Consider the following 14,253-nt stretch of genomic DNA (forward strand, 5'->3'; position numbering starts at 1 on the left):
AAGTGTGCTGAAGTATTGTTTAAAGTTGGTTTGAATGACCTAAGTCGAAATGGTAAAGCTATCCTACAGCATGTTAAAATTGCCTAGAATTTGGCACAAACACGGTTCAGGGGTCTGACATGAGAATAGTCACAAGCGGGGTCTGGGGGCCACAACGTCGAGGCGCACCGTTTATACAATCCACATCAAACTTGGCAAAATGTTCAGGGGTCTGCCATGAGAATAGACCAGGGGCCACAGGCTCTGATCCGCACCAAACCTGGCAGAAACACTGCTCATGGGTTTGGCATGAGAATAGTCGCATTTTAAAAAACAAAATTGTTACAGCAGTACACTTCAAATGGCTTAACTCGGGGACCATTGCTCTGATCAGCACAATATTGGACTAAATTTGAAGGTCGGAAAATAAGAGTTGAAAGGAAACTTCAGAACAATGAGAACGTGAATATATGGCAGCTACTTCTCCATAAAAGAAAGCTTGTGAAAGTAGGCCAGTGTTACAAGTGAGAATTGTAAGTTGAATGGAATGGGTTAAGTAAAAAATTGGTGCAGTTATTGAGGTGAAAAAACAAAGAATAGTTTTAATTAAACCAAATAAAGACTAATTCAAGAAAGACATGAGTACTATATGAAGCTTCGTTATAGAGTAGAAATTTTATTACATGCAAGAATAAAAGTTGGCCCATTTTCGGTGTAACAGACGTACAGAAAGCAAAGACTAGGGGCTGTCCACTACAAGAATGATAATTACGTAAAGTGGAAAGCGGATTTCACACCACAACTTTGAATGACATCATAGACACACTGACATTCAGTGAAAATCCATCCGAATTTACAGGGCATGTTTACAGTACCTTAACATTCATCAGTGCATCTCCAGTTAACATTCTTGGTGTGGACTGCCCTTTCGCCAATAGCTTCTTCAGAGAACTTGCAAAATAGGCCACACAAAATAGGCAATACTCTTTAGTCAATCAAATTCTTCATAGAAGTTGCAATATTTCCTGACATTAAACTAAACATTATATTCATAGTTTGTATAGGGATAGTTTGCAATGGCCACACAAAATAGGACAATTAATTAAAAATAGTATTTACACTACATACATGGAGAGAGAAGCAAGTGCAGTTATTCTTCATTCACGTAGATTCATTCACTTGCATTCAGTTATATTAAAATGTTTAAATTATCACACTAGAAACATTTAGACACAATCTATAGACAGGTCAAATACATTTAAAAAAAATCATATTGTAAAATTCTAAGAACTACCCGGGGAAAATACTTTATGACAGTCTTTGGAGTGAGTCGTTGCTCAACGTTAGTATACAATTCCCCCACTATTAGTACACTACGTCATTTTCAAAGTATTTTACACCTGTCAAGTCCAAGGTGTTAACTATACTGTACATTCAGAGTGCTAACAGCAACATTACAATACCGCTGATGTGAGCTAGACTCCTGGCTGCAGTGCCAAGGTTTATCACAACAGGAGGTTGGTTCAGTGGTCATGTGAATCAAGTTACTAGTGGTATGAGATTCTGCCGCTACTTCAGAACCTGCGACAAAGTTCATAGCAGTCCTGCTGCTTAAAAAAAACAAAAGTCCTAAAAACAGCGCTCTTTCAAAAAGAAAAGAACCTTTAGGGGTTCAGGGTTCTCAGGACCTTTCACGGCTTCTTGGGGTTCCACTGAGGCCTCCTGAGTAGGGGGTTTCCCACTCCGCTGTTGGCTGGGTCTTGGGGTTCGGCGGACCAGGCTGCAGGTGGTGAAGAGGGCTGCTGCTCCCCCTCTTCTGCATCACGGCTCCCATTTCTAAAGTTATCTGAGGAAGTGTTGCCAGCATCTGCAGACGACTGAAAGTGCTGGCGAGGAAGAGGAACACGGGAATCACTGGAAGAGTTCAGTCTGGATGTGCCACGACCTCTTCTACCTCCCTGCCCTCTGTTCTCATCTACCACGGCAACAGAAGGTACCTCTGTCAGTGTGTCCAGCCTGTGAAGAGGCATCATGGCTCTGGAGGAGGAACGGCTTGGCTTGGCAAACCTTGAGTGACTAGAGGGGTAGGCCATTTCTGACATGGTTTCCTCATCATCTGAGACAGAGAGCATGAGAGTACAAGAGTAAAAACATAGTAATGATAGGCGCATATTAATGAATGTAGCGTGTACCAACCAGTGGGGTCTCTGACTATTTTCACACAGTGGCCATTTTCATTTTACGTCATACTTGGAGGATGGGGTTTACCACCTTGAGGACGATAAGAGCTAAATGGATATGGTCAAAAGTTGACTGAAAAATGTACCTGCATGGCTCCGCCTCTTAGGAGGGAACTTTGAGTCCAGACTCTCCCCAGCAGGCAGAGAGAAGTACTTCTGAGACTTGGGCACCATCTCATGAAAGGAAATGATAGAAGAAACATAAAACGGAGAGTGATGACATGGAAAATGGCAAAAACTAAAGTGCATAAATCTTGCAATCACAATCTTGCAATTTTTTTGATAGATGCTAGTTATTCTATGCAGATGTTATGTTGGTTACTTCAGATACGCTACAGTATGTATGTTATTTAGATAAGACATAATATATACCGATTGCTTCCACAAAAATGCTAAGAATGTTATTTAGATAGCACGTCATTTATTTAGAGGTTTGATGTTTACCAGGTGACCTAGTTACTTTGTTAGCACCAAGTGTTTTCTCCATTTACTTGACCATTAACCCTGTCGTTTGTTGACTGGGGTTCATGCCGCTTACTCTGATCTAGCACTTTTTAAGATTCACTGGGTAAGCACTTCTGTTAAATGCCTCAATTGCAATTGAAGCCGTTTGACTTGGTAGTCTGCCATCTTGATACTGTATGCTTTAGAGAAAATGTAACTGCAATTGAAAATCTGTGTTCAATTACCTGCCTCGAGCTGAAGAGCCATGTAAGAATCCACCTAATTTAGTCAGATTAATCCCATCTTAAACCCAGACCACTGAGCGTACCCGTTTGAGAATAGCCCCACCCACCACCACCAGCCATATGCTAGTGTTTCTTCCATACCGCTGACTGAAAGCTGCCGGGCCGGAGGCTGCGGCGGATGCTGGCGTGGCGTCTGATCAGGATTTCTTGGCTCTGGGTGTCGTTGGGCAGCGCATGCTTTCTGGTGTATGCCTGTGTCTGCATACAAACAATAAAACACATACAGACAATGAAACACATGTGAAGCCACATTATGAATAATGAATGTACAATAAAACCATGGTTTGCCGGCAGACGACTGGATGTGATAAGTGGTCGGCAGACCACTTCAACATATTGTCTGTTTATTTTTTCAAAGAAAGAAAAATAATTTGAATATATTGGACATGTGGGTCCTACGTCAAAAATAGCTGATCTACAAGATCACAATGTGACTTGTTGTGAGCTTGTAGAATCATATCTTCACTGTGTGCAACTGCAACACCAACGTATGACTTTGAAGTTAAGCATATAGGCTATTTTTGAGAATTTTCACATACTGTATGACATGCCCAAATTAAGAACATCAGGGTTAATTCTTCAATTTTACACCGTTAGCAGAGTGCAACCCACTAACAGCACAATAACAATAATCAACACAATAACCTTGGCAATGCCAGGGCAAGCTACATGTATAAATAATATCTCCAAATAGACCCTACATACCACAGCCACTGGTTACTCTACTGACTGTTGAGATGGGTCCCTCCAAGGAAGCAAACGCTGAGATGCCTGCTGCAGCTAATACACTGTAGGCTTTAACGAGACACCACTCAACAGTATTTCACCGTCTTTCTTTAAGCTCTTTTACAACCTAGATTGGCTTAGATTGCTCAACCATAGAGGACCACACCTGTCTGCTACAAGACCCTTCATTGACTTCAAAGGTATTCATCTCGCAGCTATTTGTAAAACCCAAAACAAACAACCTCCCAGGAAAAACACAAAGCAAGAAGGCCTCCAGTGTTTGACACAGATGTTGCTACTCATCCGTTTGTCTCATTAATGAAATCCATCAATTTCTTATGACACTGACAATAAGCCAGACAGAATATTAGCCAAGAAATTACCCCCCCTATACTGTGACAGTATTGTATCGAGGGGCACAATATTGGACATTGTTAAACAGATAACACATCAATATATTGATGTGGACAGAAAGGTACAGACATTCATAGTTTTTCTGTTCTGGACAATCACTGGTCCAACCGAATTCCCCCTCATCAGCAACACACATGCCAAGATTGAAATGAATTGGTCGGACAGTGTCCGGGAAAGACATGCATACACATACAGGTTTTGTCAATTTATAGATAACAAATACTGCCGAAATGTTGGAACCAATCATTCCCCTTAGACAATGACCCAACAAGGATGTATTGTTGTGGTGCAGTGTGTGACAATAAAATATAGAAATATTAAGAGCAGAAAGATGTGAAAGAACAGGCTGTTAAAGAAATATTAAGAGCAGCAAAATGTGAAATAATAGGCTGTTAAATAAACAGTCATTTTCTTTACCCCAAAAGATGAATAGAAACTCGAGCTGTGATGTCACTCAGGCAAAAATACTACTCGCCACAAAGGTTATGCAAATTAGCAATCCGTATCTATGCATGCCTGTGCGCTACTTCCTACCGGGGAAACTCCCCACTGTCAGGTGATAAGACACTCCCCAAGCTGGCAGAGGGAGAGTATCGCCCAGGATTACAAGCTTACTGTAGGCATTGGCACTGGCTGAAAAATGGGTTACAAATTGTGGGATAAAAATGTAGTAAAAAAAATAATTAAAAAATAGATTGGCAATTTGGCATCAAATTCTATGTCTCACCTGTTCTCTGATTTTGTACATGTTCTTGGATAGGATATCATGCATGTTCTTCAGGTCAGCTGCCAGGAACTTCTTCCTGGGTTTAGGAGTGCGCTTCTTCTCTTCACTAGTAGAAAGACAACAGTAACAGTAGGCTCATTAGTAACTCTTCCTTTGTGAGCCCAGCAGATATTGAGGTGGAGATGGTGTAATGGTAGAAGACAAGACAAGGGCGCCATACTGCAGAGAGTTGATGGACGGAGCAGCGCTGATGTCCCCAGTCACCGTGTCCAGGATCTCCATGGCATTCTGCAGTTCTAGCTTCTTATACAGTGCCACGATACTGGACTCAGCCCGGCTGTCCCTGATCAGGATCCTACGCAGGATCCGGTCGTTAAACTTCATAAACCTGAAATTGTGAGAAAGAGGACGGACGGTTGGTCAGCTTCACTCATGGAGAACACAGACACAAAGTGGGTAGGCAATTTAACATTTAGCAGATGATCTTATCCAGAGCAATCTACATCTACAAGATTGGAGTAAATGGCATGAAGCTGATTCAACAAATGACTTAGCAGCATCTGCCTAAAGAAAATGCTATCTAAATATCTTTATTTGCGGTCAAACAGAATATGTCTATCTAAATAACATACATAACATAGTATGTGAACCAATTAGTAGAAGTACACAGTGTGTCCATCACTGTGACTGCAGTGATGCTGCATTCATACTAGCAGCGACAGAAGCTACAAAACGGCCATGTATGGCAAGCTATATTGCTGCCGACTCGTTGCAGAGTTGCAGTTGAAGTGTTGCTCAAACCATACTGCGTAAATGAAAAGGTTGGGTTAAATGGCACACAAAACTGATAACCAGCCAGAATGAGTTTTTCTTCCATTTACGGAACGGAGTAGGAATTGTGGGGAGAGAGAAGGGGAGTCGAGTGGAAACGGCGTGGAAACATATGATTGATTGACGATTCACTGAGACACTGGATCGCTGAAAAAAGTTTCAACGTTTTTTATAGCACGTCATGCCCGTCACACACCGACAGTTGACGACAGTTTGTTGCGTCATGTTACTGGCTTCCACTGAAAATGAAAGTGTAATGATGTAACTTCTCATAAATTCCATACTAAGCAGAATGTTTGTATCATCCAAATGCCTCAGGTCAAATGAGGGTGAGTATCTTAACTGAAAAACTGACTTGACATGCAAACGCAGAGACCAGAGAAACCTGTTTAACCAGGAGTATCGATAGCAACAACATCCAGAGCAACTGAGCCAAGGTTGCTCAGCAGGGGGCGTTGGATGCAGGACGATGTGTAAAGTTGCTGTCAGGTGGAACACCTTGTATGTCCAAAACTGTGACTTTTCAGGAAAAGGGAACAAAAATAACCTGTGTTCCAACGGATCAATGTATTTAACAGACAGACTTAACTACTTTCACATATTCAAAAAATTGCAAAAATAGGAGCTCTACAAGCTCACAACACGTCACGCTTGTAGATCGAAGTAGGGCATTCATTTACGAAAAAACACAAAAAGTTGAAATACTGTATGGAGATACGTGGTTTCTGGCCGACTGTTGCAGTAAATAAGTGGCATATAGCAAAGAGTGAGGCTGATATAAACCTGAAAACGGGATGGTAAATCAGAGGGACAAAAGCAGTTGTGCGGGAAAAGTTTCAAAGCAATGGGAAGAAAAGCGTTCTTTTGTCAATATAGAGAGGAAGCTGAACATGACACCCAGTTTTAGTCCTTGCCACCATTCCCCTCACATTCCATGCCCGAACAATGGCATTGTCACACTAAAGCACAAAGAGGAAAAGGTAGAGCACAACCCACAAGCTCGTCCATTTACAACTGCCGTCCCATCTCCAGTTTAATTGAAACTTCAAAGATTTGTTCTTTTTGCCTTTAACACGATTATTCAGCTAGCGTTTACTTTCAGATGAATAATGTGGTTTGTTTTTTTACTACCGTTTTGGAATAAAGCAAGTGTATATCTTGAAAAGCGCTAAATAAATGTCATGTTGTATTATTATTATTATTATTAGTGTGTATGGCAGCTGCTGGTGAGCAGTAAGGGGTCAAAGTAGGAGGGGAGGTTCTTACTTATCCTTCCAGAAGAAGTGGCTCCACTGTCCACAGAGATCCTCTATGCCAGCAATGGTATGGTCCATCAGCTGCAGAAAAGGTATGGACTGTTAACACTACTGTATGCACAGGAACATGCTGTCAATGTATGCAGAGCAAATACAATCTGTGGCATACCCTGCAGTGAATCTCTACATTGATGGTGTCCAGATTGCGGTTGGTACGACGGACATTGATGAACTCGATCAGGGGTCGGATGCTGATACCCTGTGGAGAGATGTCAGTGACTCAACAGGACAAAATCAACAATTCATAAATGAGGCATTGAGCAGAGCATCTGCTAAATGATTATTATTCAGAGTGACTTACAAAGTGCAAGTGAGATATGATATCAAGTAAGCAACATATCTAGCATCTATCTAAAATGATATGGAAGAGTATGCTGTAGTGGCATATGTTAGAAAACAAAATCCCGGCCCGTACGGTTGAGTTAACCGTCTGGGCACCTAGGCTGGTAATAGTCGCGGGTTCGACTCCCGGTCCCAACGACTTTTGCTGCGTGTCATCCCATCTCTCCCCCCATTTCCTGCCAGCCTACTGTAATCTATTAGTAACAAAAAGGAAAAAAAAGAAAACAAAATCCCAGAAATGATGTGCACTATATATAATATAGAAGTATATAATGTAAACCCTTTCTTACCTGAATAAAGACAGTGAAGATGATGATAACAATTGTTGCAGTAACGAAGAGCTGTTTGCGCCCAATGTTATCAGGGAGTGTGAAGACCAGTGCGAAGGAAATTGCACCTCGCAGGCCACCATAGCCCAGACCAAATTGGTCTTTGAGGTTAAATGGGATGGTCCTGAAAGGGTTAATGATTTGAGTCAGCACCAACACACCTGCAAGGGAAGAGTACAAATAATATCACCAAATGTACGACTTCATTCAATACTAGGATTTTTGGGATGACTGGGATGTTTCTTACTTTTCACTCAAACGCATGCCAATACTAATGTCAGAACGTTATACTTGTGAGGACATCAACATTTTAGTACGCCGATTTTATGAATGCCATTTCAAAATATTTCTTTACCTAAACGCCAAAATAGCTGATATACAAGCTCACAATGCTTCGCAGCTTGTATCTGCTATTTTCGGGGCATGACACCACAGCACAACTGTGTATAAAGGAATAAATCCAACACTAACATCTAAACCTAATGTGTAATGACCTTAACTCAAAAAATCTTTAACCATAACACAAACATTTTATCTGTGAAAACTAGGATAATGGTCCTCACCACAATGTCAATTTCTCAAATTCTACTATACTTGTGGGGACGTTTGGCCCTCACAAGTACACACACACACACACACACACACACACACACACACACACACACACACACACACACACACACACACACACACACACACACACACACACACACACACACACACACACACACACACACACACACACACACACACACACACACACACAGTAAAACCTGGAGTATTCCATATTTACAGACGCAGTTAAATTAACACTTCAAGATTTTACAGTGTGCACTCATCACTTACCCAGAGCTCTCCACACAAAGGCAAACAGCAGCGTAAACATGATGTAGCCCCAGTTCCACTCGTGCTCTGTTGTTATGGTGACCACACCCAAGAAAAAGAAGATGAGGGTCTCGGAGATGCTGCCCAGCATCTTGATCACGTGGCGGATGGTGGTGCATGAACGCTGGGACACGTTTTCTTCAACATAGTACTTCATGGTCAGTGCACAGCTCACGATGCTGCAGAGAAACAAAATATAGGTATTTCTTTGTTTGCAGATCGTCGCTGTCGGGCAGAAACCTTATATTTCCATAAATTATTGTTAAGTGTTTTATGACTTTGAATGAAACATGTTCAACTACTCACGTCATGATGGACGAGATGCCGAAGAGCTCAGCCACCAAGTAGGACAGGTAACTGTACATGAAGATGAAGAGAGGCTCAATTTCTCGGACGTTGCCAGTGAAGCGCGTGGTGAAGGCAGCCACGAAGCCAAACAGGATGCCAAAGCCCATGCCTCCGAACCCCACCACGCAGAAACGCGCCACGCCCAGGAACACGTCCACTGGCTCCACCACTTCCATCTCAGCCACAAAGTTGAACATGTTGTACAGAACCTGGAAAATAAACAGCTGACTGATACATCTTGATTACATGACTCCAGAGATACTTTTTGCTCTTCTTCATGGACCCATCTGTGGATTATACCAGTGACAGCTATTTTATGTGGACTATGCGGTCGACACATGCTGACACTCTTCACCTTAATCCCATGTACAGCACACTGACTTTTTATTATTCTCGCACCTTAACTAACATCCATAGCATATCATGTACAGTATATATCTGCTGCTATGCTCACGCACCTTATGCCTTACCTCAGATAATTACCGCACCAGAGACGGATACTGTATACTATGTGTAAATATGTAGATAATAACGAAAACGATAGAGAACGATAGCTTGCACAAAAACAAATTTCATCCACTGTTTTACACCTGAAAACCTGTGATGTGACAATGAAGTTGATTGATTCTGATTCCAGTAGCAAAACATATTATGAAGAAACATGCAAAATGGAGGAAAATCGGAGTTGCATCATGAACCAAGTTCAATAGCTGTAGGCCAAAAGGTGAAACGACTTGTTATAGCGCCACCATGAGGCTGATTGTAATCATTTGGGGTGGAGCTTCTTCCTTGGCCTACACTGTGTACAGAGTGTCTGAGATTAGCTGTTCAGACACACAAACAAACAAACAGACAGACGGAGAGGGGCAAAAACATAATCTCCGGCCTGGCAGAGATATTTTTTTTAAAACAAGGTCTGATGGGCAAATTCACAGTCCACCCCTATAAGGGTGCAACAACCACATAATACATACAACTTCCACAACCCTATATAGAGCCTATCAACGCACATGAATAAACCGTGCACACATCCTTTTCAGAGGTCATGGGTGGTGTCAGAGGCCAGGGCCTCTAATCACAGTGCTCCAGATAAAGGTGATTTATTGAATTATTTGCTCAGCACTGTTTGCAATGAGATAATATAATTTCACAAAGCACACCGAATGACTCACTGAAGAAGGGACATTTGCAGGAATAACTTCCTTTGTTTGTTTCTCTACCAACAGCACTGATAGCGTTTGAAAGCAGAATTTCCACTGACGCCATATGTGGTAATGTTGCCAACAGACTGGGTTTTGTGTGTATGTAGGGTTGTTGGTCGTTGCCTAGAGTTAACGCTGTTTACTCCAATCTAGCAAGTTGCTCCGGTCAGAGCTCCAGCTAAGGAATTCATGCATATAAAAGGAAAAATAACCCTAACCCTACATAAAATAACCATTCATTCATTTCTTAATTCATTGAAGTTCTCAGAAGAAAATGGGTCATTTACTTTCAATTTAGGCAGAGAACATCCTGGCAACAAATCAAGTTCAAAGATTAAGTTTGCCTGCAAACCACTGTTACGGGTCAAGCACATTTCACTGTGTTCACACAGCCTTAACATAATTACCCCTCTAACAGCCACATTGTTCAGCTGACGTCTTCAACAAGGGGATCCTATTGCATTAAAGGTTTGCCTTGGAGGGCATGGAAATTAGTCAGTTATAACACTAGACAGTTCATAAACTAGAGCCCGACCGATGCCGGATTTTTGGATCCGATGCCGATCCTGATTTTGGAGTCCTAGATCACAGACTACCCAATGTTTTGACCGCTTTGGTCAATTATTGCAAAGATTTTCTAATGAATTTGAAAAAATACGTAGATTTGACTGATGTTTCTATTTGAGAAGAATTAATAAGCTAATTTTAAAAAAAATAACCACTTAAGCCATATTCAAACATAAAATAATTGACGATCTACAAGCTCATAATGCGTTATTATTGGGACACATTGGCTGCACAATTGCAGATGCAGAGGTCATCAAAAAGGTCACATAATGGCCTATATATCGGCCAGACCATTGATCGGCTCTATCAGAGACACTAACAAAACTGGCAAATTATAGGCCCTTTTCTACAATTCTACATTCAACACACAGATGAACTTATAAAGTTCAAGATTAGAGTAAGTAAGCAGCATGAACCCTGGTCAAATAACAGCAGGATAAGTCGCTGAATATTTGACTTCTGATAAAAAAGTATTTTTTATCAGATAACAATGTGATAACAATGGCTAACATTAAAAGCACTATATCTCCTTGATCTGTATGATTCCGCAACATGAAACTGTCAGTAGAGACCACGCCTAGTTTCTTTCCTGTCTCCATGGGTAAATGTTTGCCTTCACTCTCAGCATCAACTCAGGCTCGGCTACTGTGTACTAAACAAAGGGACCCCACCACTCCCAACGCAAAGCCCAGAGTGTGTGCGCGTGTGTGTGTGTGTGTGTGTGTGTGTGAGAGAGAGAGACGGAGAGAGAGAGAGACGGAGTGATAATATAATAGATGGGGGGGGTTCTGTTGGTGTGTGTTAACTCCTCCCATGCATCCAAATGCAATAGTGACCTCAGAAACCGGTTTAGTGACATCTTAACAAACGCTTTCACCCTGAGATATCCCATGGACACACTTTGGTGTGTGTCTCTAATATAGACATTCCATAACTCCCTTAAATATCTAATTATATCCATCTGGAGAATATGAATAGAATCCCTCACACACATTTTAATTACACAGATCTCACCCTCGAGCAGAACCCTGGAAATGGAAACACAGAGAAACTGTGAACAGGTGTGTACCTGGTGAAACCTGAGCTCAACCTTTAGAGTGTGAACATAATAATATCCTGGAGGCAAAAACAGAGGGGCCCCACTGGGCTACAAATAATAGTGGCACAAGCATTTGATTTCAAGCACAACCGGCATGGATGCATTTGTAGCTCACTGCACTACTTTCCACCGATACCAACATCCCTTTCAAGTATGTAAAATCCTCTCATGTCAGCCATTGGAGGAGCTAAGGTGACAGCAACTTACTCACTACTGCTCAACCTGTCATGCCAAACATGTAGTCAAAGGAATCTAAAGTTAGAGAGACCAACATGTAGCAGCACGTCTTTCGCTAGGTTTAGCTTACAATGCGAGGAAGACGAGTGACACACCATGACATCTCCCACAATCGTGTCACATGAACAGACATACTGAATTTAAGGCATGTGGAACATACAGTAGCTTTACAAATCCTCTTCTCATTCCCCCTAATCTGTTAGTCTAAAACGCTAACCTTAAAATTGTACACACATAGCCTCTATACTCACCACAGTGACAGCATCATTAAAGAGGCATTCGCCGAACACCACAATGTAGAGCTGCTCATTGATGGACACGTCCTCGAACACGCTCAGCACAGCCACGGGATCCACCGCTGAGATGATGGCAGCGAACAGCAAGTTCTCCTGGAGGTTAATGTCCTGCACGCCGAAGGCCTCAATTTGACATATGGCATACAGAGACATCCCAATGCCAATGCTGTTCCACAGAGTCCCCACTACAGCGAACCACATTACCTGTACATGATATTAAGCATCAGTCACTGACAATATCACACATATGAACAAGGTGAAAGAGCATAATCTTACACTGCAAATTCCTGAGTGTTTATTTTATTCTACTAGTGTGCAAATGGACCTATAGGGTTATGCAGTGTAGTTACATGCTCTGCAGTTGCTGAGGGGACACACAGGCTGGTTGGTGACATAGCATACCGTGCCGATGTTCTCAAAGAAGGGCCTGGTGGGCATAAAGTAGCCCGAGTCAAGGACAATGGGAGGCAGCATGTACAGGAAGAAGACATTGGAACTGATCACAGCAGGGGGTTCCTCATGGACAGAATGCATGATGGCACCCACAATCAAACCGATGCTGATGAGAAGGCATGACTCTGGCACCCACACTGTGATCTTGTGGTACACATGGAAGCCTGAGGGGAAAGAGTAAAGGGGACCCGAGTTAATCAGAAATACATACTTACTGTATGTCCCCTGACACATAACATTGCAATGAGTTCTCACCTAGTTACCTGGATCGCTCCATTCGTGATGTGTTAACAACTACCATAGACAACAACAACCAATGTGGATATTACTGTTCTTGAACATGAAATTAAACCACGTTATGTTTGCTTACCAATCTTAGCAAACGAAGCCAGGAGCACCCAGAGAGTGATCTCAAAGGGTATCTGTATTCTGGCGTAGTCCATTGTAAACACTGGTAAATTGGCCTTCTCTGCATCAGGAAAGGCTTGGGGGCCTTCGGGCTTGATTGGGGGCAGAATAGTAACACTGCTGCCGGTCGGTTTGGGTGGGATTTCTCCGTTGGAACCGTGTGGCACGCATAATAGAATCGTGCAAATGCCCAATAAAAACGCCGCCCGTTTCACACTGGTAAAACATTCCATGGTGGTGGAGAAAATTCCACAGTCCATAATATACTGCAATCTGTGGCCACTAAGTGATTAAGTCATTAATATCCAAATGCTTATTAGCGTGGCGAGATTCAGCTCCCCCCATCCAACTTAAAATATAATAATTTAAAAACACCACAGAACATTACTTGAGTAGGCTATGGCTTTTACAAGTCAACAAATCCAAGTCGCTTGTTCTCAATCATGTTGAAAGCAGGTCTGAATCAAGGTTTATGAAGAAGAGCTCCCTCTTTGTCAAACAATCCTCCAGTCTAGTGAGTCTCCTTCAGCGTGCCGTGCCGTGCACAGAGGTGACAGACTGCACACACCTGTGAGTGACTTTACCTGTATGCAGTGTTGCCAGGTTTTGAGAGACAAATAAGCAACCTATGAAAACATGCCCATGAGAAGCGACTATCCACAAGTTTCCTAGGGCGTTGTGGGCATCACTTCCTCTCGATTTGATCCAATGAAATCCAATGATATCCAATGAAATCGACAGGAAGTGATGCCCACAACGCCCTAGGAAACTTGTGGATAGGCTACAGCTATTTGAAAATAAGCAATAGCCGATCTACAAGCTCACAACCCGTGATGTGTGAGGCGTTGTGAGCTTGTATATCTATCTGCTATTTTCAAAAAAGGGGGGGGGGGGGGAATAGGTAATTTTATTTTGGAACATTTTTAAAACATTTTACCGGCACAAATCTTGTATGGGGGGGGGTATCCCTGGCAATCTGGCATACAATATTTTCAGATGGGGGGGGTATGCAGACATCCATATTAATTAGGGTGTCCTTGTCCTTGACATGAAAATGTTTGAGAACCACTGGTTTGAAACAACATTAGGATAAAGCCCAAAATAA

The 14,253-nt window shown here is 42.1% G+C and overlaps 1 protein-coding gene across 1 annotated transcript; it reads right to left on the minus strand.

Annotated features, from left to right (window-relative positions):
- Window positions 1–635: 635 nt before the first annotated feature.
- Window positions 636–13,701, minus strand: slc9a2 (solute carrier family 9 member 2). Its single transcript, XM_084084881.1, has 13 exons — window positions 13,111–13,701; window positions 12,690–12,904; window positions 12,243–12,491; window positions 8,845–9,095; window positions 8,500–8,717; window positions 7,615–7,814; window positions 7,092–7,181; window positions 6,933–7,003; window positions 5,056–5,223; window positions 4,836–4,941; window positions 3,050–3,166; window positions 2,306–2,393; window positions 636–2,095 (listed from the first exon to the last, which is right to left on the minus strand). The coding sequence occupies exons 1-13, from the start codon at window positions 13,406–13,408 to the stop codon at window positions 1,671–1,673; spliced, it is 2,496 nt and encodes an 831-aa protein (XP_083941007.1). The 5' UTR covers window positions 13,409–13,701; the 3' UTR covers window positions 636–1,670.
- Between the last annotated feature and the right edge of the window lie 552 nt (window positions 13,702–14,253).

The sequence above is a fragment of the Gymnoscopelus microlampas genome (assembly GCF_963454915.1).
Source record: "Gymnoscopelus microlampas genome assembly, chromosome: 17".
Classification (NCBI taxonomy): Eukaryota; Metazoa; Chordata; class Actinopteri; order Myctophiformes; family Myctophidae; genus Gymnoscopelus; species Gymnoscopelus microlampas.